General features: G+C 33.9%; 1 protein-coding gene across 1 annotated transcript in view; it reads right to left on the bottom strand.

Annotated features, from left to right (window-relative positions):
• LOC114326275 (dynein intermediate chain 3, ciliary-like) overlaps window positions 1-13906 on the bottom strand; it is a 75432-nt gene that overhangs the window by 35746 nt on the left and 25780 nt on the right. Inside the window, exons 5-6 of the mRNA XM_028274583.2 lie at window positions 8592-8984; window positions 4085-4322 (exon numbers count right to left, since the gene is read on the bottom strand). Of these exons, the coding sequence (XP_028130384.1) occupies window positions 4085-4322; window positions 8592-8984 (631 nt within the window). The remainder of the gene's footprint in view (window positions 1-4084; window positions 4323-8591; window positions 8985-13906) is intronic.

Genomic DNA, 13906 nt, shown 5'->3' with positions numbered 1-13906 from the left:
ATAGATTTTATAGCTGAAACTATCTCGTCTTTATTTCTAAAGTTGGCAAATAACGAATCAGCAGCTTCTAAAAACGCCTGTTTTATCATTTCCCCGTCTTCATAAGGTTTCTTTTTTTTGTGCAATTATCTGGGACACACGGTACGATGCTTCAGTGGCAGCCTTATTTTTGTCGACTGTTCTTAAACATATTGATTGTTGTCGAATTAACTGTTTTTTTAACTGTTTCAGTTTCTCCTTTCTGGCGGCAGAATGTAGTGGGAATAATTTTTCAAAATTAGAATGTACAGTTTTATGATGTCTCTCAATATTTCCTTTTTTAGCAACGGAGACCGAAGTATTACATAACAAACACACATTTTTATCTTTAACTTCTGTAAAAAAGTATTGTTCTTCCCATTTCGAATGAAAGTGGTATGTCTATACCTTCTTACAACTGCTTGCCATAATATTATTTTTGTTGTTCTCTACTAACCCAACCGCTGGACGTTGGTTACGCATTCAGTTTTAAACTAAGCGCAATGTCGCCGCGCCGTGCGTATTTATCCCGTTCAAAGCAATCTAGATCGTTCTCTAACACTAACGCGCTGGTCCGGCAGGTCGGTTCTATAAATAGCCGATTCTAGCTTGATGGCGTCAGCGACAGATCACTCACCGCAACGTTGCCGCTGTTTATGTTTAATATTATGACAATTAGATTTTTTTGTGGAATTTTCGGAAGCTTCTCTGATTTTTGCAGTTTGTATTTTTATAGGTAGCGGTAGCTCGCGATCGACAGGTTGGCGACCACTGCTTTAGTCATTTATGATACCCAGGTACATTTTAAAAACCCCCCAGGTCGGCTCGAAGATTAACAGGTAGGTATTGGTATCCCATTATTAGGTATAATAATAATTTTATCTTGGAATTATTAACAGTTTCTCTTTGTTGGAAATGTTGGCCGTGGAATCGATTTCGCTACTGATACATAGGATAAAGCCTGGTTAGATGTTTGAGACATAATATTGACTGTTTGGGTCACATTTATGTTTGGACTACGCCACTGCTCATGTAGTCAAAAGCAATTCAATTTTAAATATACAAGTTGAAGTTCATGTTACGTGTAACAGTATAAACACACCCCATAAATTTATCAATATACATTCAAAAAAGCGCCATGATTTTATTAATACAAAAGTTAGTGATTACAACAATAATATGTTATCGAAACTTGAATATGTTAAAATATTATCACATTATTATAATTTTTAATATTAGTTTTTATTTTGATTGGGCCATGTATTTAATAAAGTTTTTCTATAAATGTATTTTTCCATTGAAATGTAAATTGATTTGATTAGTCCATGTTATGAGACCGCTCCCGTCTGAAAAAAATTTCTGATTCGGTTTCTTTGTGGCTTCCTATTCAATACAAAATATCACTTTTTTTGCTCTGAAATATATATTTTTGGATTTCTTGGGTCATTCTAAACAAGAAAGGTATCTTGTAATTTTTCTCAAAAATTGATAGTTTTCGAGTTATAAGCAATTTAAAATCTGAAAAATGCGAAAATACGCATTTTCGAGGCTTAAAAACTCATATTTAAATTAGTATTTTTGAGGTTGCCAGATACTTAATTTGAAGGTTAAACATTCAGCTTCAAGATTCTGAAGAGTGATCGCGTCTAACTTTAATTTATATCGTTGTTTTTTAATTGTTAAATATATATGTTTATCCGATTTTTTTGCCGGTGCGGCGCGCTCTATTTCAAAAACCTCCTATTTTCCCCCGAAAAATATTTTTTATAGATTCTTTGGGATATTCTAAATAAAATAAGTTTCTTTACATTTTTCTCAGAAGTTAATAGTTTTAAAGTTATAAACGATTTAAAATCCGAAAAATGACAAAAAAACGTATTTTCGATTTTTAAATCGCTTATAACTTTAAAGCTATTAACTTTTGAGAAAAATGTCGAGAAACTTATTTTATTTAGAATATCGCAAAGAATCTAGAAAAAATATTTTTCGGGGGAAAATAGGAGGTTTTTGAAATAGAGCGCGCCGCACCGGTAAAAAAATCGGATAAACATGCATATTTAACAATTAAAAAACAACGATTTAAATTAAGGTGAGACGTGATCATTCTTCAGAATCTTGAAGCTGAATGTTTAAACCATTTAAGTATATGGCAACCTCAAAATTACTAATTTAAATTATATGAGTTTTTAAGCCTCGAAAATGTGTATTTTCGCATTTTTCAGATTTTAAATCGCTGATAACTCGAAAACTATCAATTTTTGAGAAAAATTACAAGATACCTTTCTTGTTTAGAATGACCCAAGAAACCTAAAAATATATATTTTAGAGCAAAAAAACGTGATCTTTTGTATTTGTTTAAAAAAATTGTTTAAACAATTTCTGCCCAAAATTTCCGCCCGGCACCCTTCATATTTGTTTAAAGGGGATATTTTTGAATAGGAATCCACAAGGAAATCGAATCAGAAATTTTTCCAGACGGGAGCGGTCTCACCACATGGACTAGATAGTAACAATTAATATCCCATGAGCCGAGCTGGTATATTTTATATCGGGCAGTTTTAATCTTTCCGCCGACTTGGGACATTTTTAAAAGACCTACGTATTTCTTGGGCCGAAATAGGCACTGCCCGGAAAGATTAATATAGCTCAAGGTCTGCTTTCTCTTAATGGAGAGGAGATAGAACGTGTAAACCAGTTTAAATACCTTGTGAAGAGATAATAAACAGGATGGATATGTCACAAGACTTTTGCAACCTGGAAACCAATTTTATGTAATAGAAACCTGTCGATGCATATTTGCACGGTAGTTATCCCCATGACTGTATTTATAGTTAGTAATGAAAAGAAGTTACTATTATTTATTAATGATTATTTCATTCATAGGAGATTCTGACCAATAGAAAGCTACAGAAATCTGAATTAAATCGATAATTTTTGATAATCTCCCGTCGTTAAGTATATTACGTCAGATGCCCTTCGTTGCTGCGAAAAAATACATTCAGTGACATTAATGACAATTAATGTTTTAAAAATTATAAAAGTGATGACTTTCAATCGTCAAATATTTATAAAAACTGTGTGTTTAATGGTACTTACATAAATAAATTACAATAAAATTTTGGTTTTGAACAGTTTTATTCATGAAATAATCGCAACAAATTGCACTCGACCTCTGAAATTAATATAGAATTTTTGCTCTCGTGACACTTTGACATAATTTCACTCGCCTTCGGCTCGTGAAATTAAAACTGTCAAAGTGTCACTCGGGAAAAATTCAATAATTTCAGAGCTCTTGTGCAATTACTACTGATTATTTCATTCATAGGAGATTCTGACCAATAGAAAGCTACAGAAATCTGAATTAAATCGATAATTTTTGATAATCTCCCGTCGTTAAGTATATTACGTCAGATGCCCTTCGTTGCTACGAAAAAATACATTCGGTGACATTAATGACAATTAATGTTTTAAAAATTATAAAAGTGATGACTTTCAATCGTCAAATATTTATAAAAACTGTGTGTTTAATGGTACATACTTACATAAATAAATTACAATAAAATTTTGGTTTTGAACAGTTTTATTCATGAAATAATCGCAACAATTTGCACTCGACCTCTGAAATTAATATAGAATTTTTGCTCTCGTGGCACTTTGACATAATTAAAACTATCAAAGTGTCACTCGGGAAAAATTCAATAATTTCAGAGCTCTTGTGCAATTACTACTGATAATTGCCCGTCGTCAAGCATATTACGTCAGATGCCGTTCGTTGCTACGAAAAAATACATTCAGTGACATTAATGACAAATGTTTTAAAAATTATAAAAGTGATGACTTTCAACCGTCAAATACATATTTATAACAACTGTGTGTTTAATTGTACTAATTTGTACTTACATAAATAAATTAGAATAAAATTTTGGTTTTGAACAGTTTTATTCATGAAATAATCACAACAAATTGCACTCGATCTCTAAAATTAATACAGAATTTTACAGCTCTTGTGAAATTACTACTGATAATGTCACATAATTTATTATCTAGTACACATTTATATACTTACAGAGGTCAGCAACATCTTGTCGTTTTTAACCAGAGAGGAAAGATTCTCACTGAGTTCTACCAAGTAAGCAGTACCATTTTGATTTCCCATAGCAACAAGTCTACCCTGATCATGGGTTTTTAAACAATTTAACCTTTCTTCGCATACTCGTACGCTCAGGCTAGCTTGCTTTTGGTGTTGAAGAACATCCCACACATCGAATATACCATCAGATCTCGTTGTAAAATAGCACGATAATCTATAAAAATAGGATATAATCAACTTTTGGTCTATAAATATAATTAAATAAAGTAACAAAAACGATACGGTTAGCCCAAAAAGAAACAAAAAGGTAAGAACTAATACCCACACTTAAAAAAACATAGTAATGGAACAGAAAAACTGAATGGTTGGAGATCTTTCTTTTGGTCCTCGGCCTTTTACCCAGTGGCGTAGCGTAGCGGGGCAGCAGGGGCGGCCCGCCCCTGGGTGCTCTTTTAGGGGGCGGCAAAATTTAACAATAAATAATAAAAATATTTTGTAAATATTTGAACCATTTTATATTACAATCGCAACTACAAATTCGGACCGATTGAAAGAAGCACGGAATTTTTCATTACTTATTTTGTGACGAATTCGGGAAATTCCTTTTCTTTGAATGATATTTTTTAGCGACTGGCAATAACGTCTATACTGACTTGTGGGAATTCCCCGTTAATGACTAACAATCAGCACAACTTTTTTCGGCACTTTAGAACGTTGCTATTCTTTTTTTTCCTCATCGACACATTGTTGGGAAGTTCTGATAGCAGCTACAGGCAAAAGAAGGATTCAAGACACACGGTGGAGTGCAAGAGGCGATGCCATAAATGTGACATGGCATCATTACAAAGACATTCGCGTCACTTTGGAAAAACTGACAGTGGCAGGTGAAAGCTTAAACACTAGGACAGATGCAGGTGCTTTACTAGTTTCGATTTACTAGGTGCTTTACTAGTTTCGAAATAGTCATTTTCCTTTCTTTGTTTTTTGGGCCTGTGGCAACCTGTGCTACATGAAGTGAATGATGCTCAAAAATATTTACAAACAAAGGGACTTGATATAAGATTGTGCGCTCAGAACATAAATGCTTTGCAGATGATATTGACAGAGAAAACAGAGGAATGGGCAAATGGCGCTGTAGGTTATGCAAAAATATGTGTGGAGAGCTTGGAATTTCCATAAAACCTCGGAGGCATATAACAAGAAAACATATTTTTGATGACGGAACTAGAGGTGCTAACTTATCTTGTGAAAATGAGTTGAGACTAAAGCTGTTTTCTTCGTTAGATAGAGTTATTGTAGAAATTCGTGAGTGTCCTCAACAGCTACAGAATTCAACGGATAAGTTTGTTTATCTAACGCCGCCGGCTATATTATTAGACAACACTGAATGTAATCTAGACCTAGACTACGCACCTGACGAAATTGACGAGCAGGATTTCAAGCTGGAAAGACTTTGACTGCTGACTTTCGTTGCTGCTACAGGCAACGAAATTGATTAATGCAGACTCACTTGAATTATTTAAATTTATTGTTAAATCCAAGCTGGAAGATACTCTGCCCAATATTTTAATATTGTTCCGAATATTTTTTACAAATGCTATCAGCAATGCCAGCTGTCAGATGAGTTTTTCAAAATTGAAATTGATTAAAAATTATTTAAAATCTACAATGAGTAATGACATATGGAGCAGAGACACTGACTCTAACCAAGGCAACAGCGTCGAAAATGCGGGTTGCTCAAAGGCGCATGGAAAGATCCATGCTGGGCGTAACTCTACGGGATAAAATAAGAAATGAAGATCTCAGACAAACAACCGGTATCGCAGATGTTGTAGAACGTATCACCAGGCTCAAATGGAACTGGGCAGGACACGTCGCCAGGCTGAAAGATTCAAGATGGGCACGAAGGCTGATGGAGTGGAGACCAAGAGAAGATAAACGAAGTAGAGGAAGGCCGCCTACACGATGGACAGATGATATCAGGCGGATTAGTAAAAACTGGCAAAAATCAGCACAAAACCGTGAAGTGTGGAAACAATTGGGGGAGACCTATGTCCAGCAGTGGACGTAAATTAGTTAAATTGGTTGGATTATGATACAATGAGTACTCATAAGAGTAACTAATTTGGCTATTTTGTCTATTAAGCAAGAGGTGTGTGATCCGATAGACATTGACGGTGCAATAGAAGACTTTTCTCTTAAAAAAAGTATACGTATAAATTTTTAGTTGAAGACGGAGGTTTTGTTTTTAATTCTAACAAATACTCCTATTACTTTCAATAAACATAAAAATATAACATTATAGTATCGTTCTAATTCTAATTAAAAATTGATTGTATTTAACTTTGTCGATCGTCAAGGTGTAGGTACCTAATCTTAAGTAATAGGTACCTAAGTTATATCAATGTATCTAATTGGTTACAGTAAAATAATTTTTGTATTAATAAACGTGATTGTAAAACTTAGATAAAATTTTTTATTTAAAATCTAACCTGTATAATTCAAAATATTGATGACTTTTCTCGCCGAAAAGTTCTCTATAATTAATGTACAGTAGGAAAAATGAAAGAATACCCATGCACGAACATATAAAACACGCTGTATTTTCCTGTCACCGTGTCACACAAAAAATTGGCCAGCGTAAGTACATGTAATAATTATTGTTACATGTACTTGCACTGGTCAATTTTCTTTGTGATACGGTGACAGGAAAATAAAACGTGTTTTATATGTTCGTTCATGGGTATTCTTTCATTTTTCCGACTGTATGTAATGTATAGTATACAATAAATTAAAATACCTAAATAAGAGAGAGGCAAAATTGTCTTCCGCCCCGGGCGGCCGACACTCACGCTACGCCACTGCTATATGCTTATCATCAGTGGCATATAAAGTCTATACCGGAATAATAGAAAGGAAGCTCAGGAAAGAACTGGAGGGAATATTAGAAGAAGAACAAGCTGCTTTTAGGAAGGAAAGAGGAACAATAGATAATATATACATACTGAGAAATATAATTAAAAGGAAAAACGAAATAGGAGAAGAAATGTATTAGGTTTATAGATATTAAAGCTGCTTTTGATTCTATAAATAGAGAAGTAATATGGTCAGTAATGGAAGACCTGCAAATCCCGCAAAAGATAGCTAGCGTGGTAAAAAGTACATAGAAAAACGTACTTGCTAAAGTACAAATAAACGGAAACAGATCGCCAGTAATAAACCTAAGGAGGGGAATAAAACAAGGGGACAGTCTCAGCCCAATTTTGTTTATATTAGTAATGGATAGAGTAATAAAGAGCGCTAAAAAGAAGTCAAGGCCATTACAGTCAACAATAGGGTACAGGAATTTAGTACCAGTGAGAATGGAGGGAATATTATATGCAAATGACCTAGTAATAATAGCAGACAATAAAGAGAAAATGCAAAAATTAATCGATATCTGGGTGGAAGAAATAGAAAATTTGAAAATGGAGGTAAATGTAAAGAAAGCGAAGACCATGATAGTAGCCCAAAAGAAAAGAGAAGAAATAAACCAAACGATATTTAGGTGCAATAACGAAATAATAGAAACAGTCTCGACGTTTGAATACCTGGGAGTAATAATATCAGAGAATGGAAAACTAGATCAAGAAATCTCATACAGGGCGAAAAAAAGCAAATAAGATTTACTATGCACTAAATGAAACAATATTTGGAAAGGAAAAAATAGATAAAGAAATAAAACTGAAGGTATACAATACAATATCTGTACCAACTTTAATATATGCTAGTGAGACATGGGTAAACAATGCAAAAATAGACAGTACAATAAACACAGCGGAGATGAAGCAGCTGAGAAAAATAGCAGGAAAAACGAAATTGGACAGAATAAGAAATGAAGATATTAGACAAACACTGAAACAGGAATCGATAATAACCAAGATCCAAAAAAGAAAATTAAAATTGTATGGATACATTAACAGAATGGACCAAGGAAGACTACCAAAGCAGGTGATGGAATCAAAAAGATATGGTAAAAGAAGGAAAGGGAGGCCAAGGAAGAGATGAATCGATCAGATTATAGAAATTGGACAGGAAAAAGGAAAAACACTTCAACAAATGAAAGAGTTAGCAAAGGACCGCAAGAAATGGAGGATATGGATAGAAGATGAATAAAACCTCCGACGCCCCCGAGGGGCATAAGGAGTTTCGAGAAAGAAGAAGAAAAGTAGATCAACATTTCTGTTTTAATTTCTAAAAGGGAAAACCCTGTAGTGGGCTGTATACCATCGTTATAACAACAATTTTCTTAATGGTAGGAGGAAGGGCCACATCAATTCTGGCCAGGGGCCCCCACTACCTTAAATCCGGCTCTGCTTAAAAATGTGGTTCATTTTCAGTTTTCCCCAAGTTGGTGTTTAAGTCTTCAATAATATACATATAGGAGAAAGTCATACTATGTTTTAATGATTAATAAAAGAAATATTTATTTTATGATAGATACCTAGTAGGACTCCAGGCACCGTCTGTTAAAGCACATTTATGGAAACCAGTCCATATAATACTGCTCTCTCTACAGTCTTCTGTCCAGATTTTAGCAGTCCAGTCGCCAATGGTCAAGAAATTCTTAGGGAACGCTGGATTTCGTTGAAGAGCTACGATTGGTCCCATATGAGCATTTGGAATTTTACCCACCATTTTCTCTATTGCCGTTTTTCCCTTTCGATTTCCAAAAATAATGGTACCCTGTTCCGTGCCAACCATAAACCTAGTTGGGATTGTTACCTCGTACTCTAGAACAGAAACACCCAAAGCTTTTGAGAACTGTTGTTCTTCTTCTTTGGCATAATCTAAAATAAGGGTGTCTGTGGGCTCTGATAGTTTTCTGGTGTCCCACCTGAAATATATAAACATGTTTTCAAAAACAAGATAATGTGGTAGGGTGGAAATAAAATTATAAGTAATTTGATACTACCACGTATTGGTAATACTCAGAAGCAACACTAAAACAATAGATAGAATTTTTGGACAGATATTATTACATTAAAGAATAGAAAACTAATAGAAATTGACTAAATATACATACATGAAACGTATAATATTCAAGATCTTTTACTTGTAACTAGTAACACCCACCTAATATCACTATATTGGGCTGCATAGATCTGACTACCAGAGGCCAACCAGAGAGAAAAATGAAGAGTGACAGTTGACACTTTTGGGACAGTTAAAATATATGTCTTAACGATGGAATGGGCGAATAGGGCTTTTCATCGATTGTCATTTGTTTCGAGCTTCTGTCATGTGTCACATAATATTAATATATCTACGTCATACGTCTTCAGTTTGTATCATTGGAAATACCAATAACGTACGACGTAGATATATTAATATTATATGACACATGACAAAAGCTCGAAACAAATGACTGTGAATGAAAAGCCCTATGGGTAAGAAGTGAATTTATTGCGGCCAGGATGAGAGAGTATAGTCAGGGAAGGACAGAAGATAATCGCCATCTTTCGTAAACAAAAAAATTTATAGAGGCAGTCAGGGTTGCCAGCTTGGGGTATTTTCCTAAAATTTTGGAGTATTTGAAAGCGTCTAGATGAATTTTTCTATGAAAAGCAAAAATGGTGGGGGGGACAATTATGAGAGATTTTAATGGGTCATGGTAAATTAAGCTCGCGTATATTGGGACCGTGCAAGTTCGGCAAAACGACACCTATTTCTACGCCCTGCAACTTTATCCGCACTTTTAATTATATTGGCCAATTATATTAGTCCTTGTTACTAGATAATTGTCAGGGCCATAGCCCAAAAAAATAAGAAGAAAAAATAAGATTCAGGTTATGTTATTAAAACGTAAACAATTGTATGTAGTAAATAGAATTAGTTATTAAAATGCAGTACTACAAGCAAAATACAATTAATTAAATTTACCTTTATATAATAATTGCATATCATATCAATATTGTGGAGCAACATATAATTTTTCTTCTCCAATGAGAGTAGATATGAAATGTACGTCAATTTGACAATTTCAATTAACAATATGAATTATTTAAGAAATTTGCAATATTTCTCCGCTATTCACGCACGATCGTTTCACGTATCCCTTCCAAGTACTTGCACACCGCGAATACATAGACCATTATAGAACTGTATATTATACGCTGTGAGCTCGTACGTAGAGGGGATATTTAAAAATTCGCGAGCGCCGGTAGTGACAAGTATGTAAACGTTTACTGGAAATTTGACATAAATGTCAAAGTGATTAATTTAAAATAAAAATAAAAACATCAGTTGGTCAAAGCTGTGGTATATATTTTTACCTTAAATATACTTACGTTTAAAATATTGAATTAAAGTTTTTTTAATGTTCCGTAATATGTAATTATAAATTAATCTATTAATCTTAGCGCCATCTACACGATAATTGTGAAAGTATCCGAAGTAAGAAATTAATATTTCATAAACGTAAATTTAAAAAAATCAAATTTTAATATAAAATTCAAAATTTATGTTAAAGATGTTCTGTATAAATTTAATGTATTGATGGTGCTTTTAAAGGTATCAGGAAATGCCTGCATTTTTTATATTCTGTGTTTTCATTTTCTTTACATGCCAAAAATCTCAAGTAAAACCAAATAAATTAATTACATAATAATTAAACAATATTACCAATATTACTAAAAAAATACCTTATTACCAACCCTAGACCGATAAGACAACTTAGAAGTCCAATCGCCAACCAAACCCGGCCGCGCTGACTATCCCAACCATTTTAGAACGCACCCTCTTATTGGGTGACAGAGAGGTCATGTGACCAGTGTCAAAAGTGTAGCATTCTCCTTAACAGCGTTGCCACATTTAGGAGATTTCTACTTTTTTGGTAGATTTTTGATATTTTTTAAAATATTCTAGTAGGTAATATTTTTTAGTAGATTTTTGGTATATTTCAACATTTTGTTATGACTAAAATAAAATTTGCTTTTTAATAGTATTTACCCTATTTCTAAATTAATTTTCACACATTTGGTTACAATTTCCCAATCCGAAAATAAAACCGAAAATAAGATTCAGAATAAATAGGTCATTACCGAAAATAAGGTTCAGGACGTAGATGATGACTATTACAGAGAAACGAAACTGGATTCTTGTATTACAAACTTGCAGATTTCAAGTAACAGTGCAAGCAGTATTTCAGGTGTTATTGAAGAGTTCTGGCATTCGGTGAGCCTATTAGAAGCTAACGATGGAAAACTAAAATATCTAAACATATGTAACTTTTCAAAACACAAAATGTTGTGTTCACGTGTTTCTAATGTTAAATGCGAAACAATTGTTTGAAGAATTTGATCCAGACATACATCTGTTAAAATTAGTGGATGACAAAATATTCTAGTTGTTAAATGTGCCTATTCATTTTTTTCGAATCATGAGGAAACTATAATAAGTATTTTTGAAAAATATAAACGCAGAATGAAAGACTGCATTATTTAGAAAAACCAAAACGTTTCTTTTGAATGAGATATTTGGAATTAAAATGACACTACATTTTGTCTTTTTTTCACCCCTGTAACTTATTAAAATAAACATTATAGAAGTTTTCAGGGACTTTCGGTCCTCGGTAATAACGTAATCTTTCTTTCCGCGTTTAAATTTTTCAAAATACTTATTAGTTTTCTCAGAATTCGCAAAAAATGAAAACATTTAAAATACATTGAACATTTTAACGGGCGACATTTTGCGCCTATCCCCTTAAGTTAGCTGTTGTTTTTGTTATCAAAAATCCCAAATATATCCCAAAAATCCTTAAGTGTATTTTAGTTTTTTATTTAGTAGATTTTAGCTAAAAAATGGTAATTACCAGTTGTTGTTTAGGAATAATTAGGTTTCCAATTTTTTGGAATTCCTCTTGGGACAGTTAAGACGGATACGCAGGTTACTGTATAAGTATACTGTATTTACATGGCCTAAAAAGAATCTACTGATTTTGTGAAAGCAAAACTACTGAAAGAGTAAAAACTAACCTGGCAACCCCGTCTAGCAAAGCTGATACAAAGATTAAAAGATTAAGGTTATCAAATCTACTGATAAAACAGTGGACAATGGAATGGAAACCAGCTATTAAAAAAAACAAACAGGTTGTTAAATAAATCGAAAATTTCCAGCAAAATAAAACATATAATAATAAGAAAAAAATAAGGTTATAAAGTAAATTCTTTTTCTCCTTCTGAAGTTGCCGCAAAGGTGTCACACACCTAGAACAACACCTAGGGTCGTGACAGGCAACTTCAGAGTCGGCCAGAAAACCCAAATCGACCAAGGCGTAAATTAGTTTAGCATTATAACGTTTTTAACGCCCGGTTTCATAATCAGTTAAAGTGGACTTTAAGTTATAAGTTGGTACCCTTGTCAATGCAACTCATATGGGTAAATGTCAACGTTAAAGTGAACTTTAGTTAATGTTCACTTTAAGTTGATTATGAAACCGGGCGTAAGTCGTTGCGATTGTTGAAAAAACTGAACTGTGATATGTAGTTGTCACAATGGTAATAAATTAGTTGCCCGTGTAACTAAAGGTATTACTTAACGTTGTAACATCGTAATGTCAGTCGGGATAGGGGACGTTGGCCGAAACAACTGAAAATGCTCTCGGGCAACGTTATATACAGTGCATTTATTTGTACTGACAACCAATGCGTCGAAAAATTGCTACTTGGGAATACTCAAGGGATTAAATGTCGCACCGGAAAGGCAAAAAGTGCATTCTTGACTATGAGTTATGTGTTCAAGAGCCATGACCTCACTCTAAAAACAAAAATAAAGCTAAATGACGAGCATTCACCAACAGAATTATAGAATAGCTATGCTACATGTGGAAAAATTTGAAATAAGTCAAACAAGGATCTGTCGAACGTGCGAATGAAGACATCGAAAATATGCTGATTTCCTGATTGGAAAGCAACCAAACAAACATATGGTCAAAGGAATTTGTAGAATTCGACAAGATCCGAGCTTACCATTCTGGCATCAAGTGCAGACCGTATGAAGCTATGTAAGGACTTCCTGCCAAATTGATTGGAAAACTTCATCACTGTCAGAAGATGCTCTATAGATTATCTAGATTATGTCATCGTTTCATAGGCGTAACCAGGGGGGGTTTTGGGGGTTATAACCCCCCCCCCCCCATTGGGATGTACTTTGGGCTCTATATGCTTAACACCATACCCCTCGGAGACCTTCTAGTAGTTGTAACCCCCCCCTTTCCAGTAGTTGTAACCCCCACCTTAGGATTGTCCTGGTTACGCCTATGCATCGTTTTATACTTGTACCGCTGGTCCTTGGTAAGTGTGTACAATCACCGGTAAAAGTGGATAATTGAAAATAATTTCCTACATTTACCGTCGACTCTGGTAAGTACAGGGTATCCAAAAACTCTACCAACAAACGAAGACAGGAGTGTCCTCAGATAATTTTAAGATATTTTAACCCAATTTACCTCCACCGAAAATGATTCCTAAGGGAGCTAGAGCCCTTTGAAGATGGCGTCTTGTAATTAGTTTTTCTTAAATAACTCCAGAACGCTTCTACTGAGAAAAACAAAAATTGGTACACATATTTGTCTTCCAGGGATAAATCGATTCCATGCATTGCGAATTTCTAGTACCGGTCATAGGCATCCATTTTGGGTAGGGAAACAGTTATTTTATCGCATAACTTTTTATCTTTAATTTTTAAGCATTTCTGACTCTGGATTATTAAATTGTGAGGTATTTTACAACTAAAAGGTACTCTTGTTTTAAGTCGATA

This window comes from Diabrotica virgifera, chromosome 8 (genome assembly GCF_917563875.1).
Source record: "Diabrotica virgifera virgifera chromosome 8, PGI_DIABVI_V3a".
Lineage (NCBI taxonomy): Eukaryota > Metazoa > Arthropoda > Insecta > Coleoptera > Chrysomelidae > Diabrotica > Diabrotica virgifera.
This window is presented reverse-complemented; position numbering and strand designations above follow the sequence as displayed.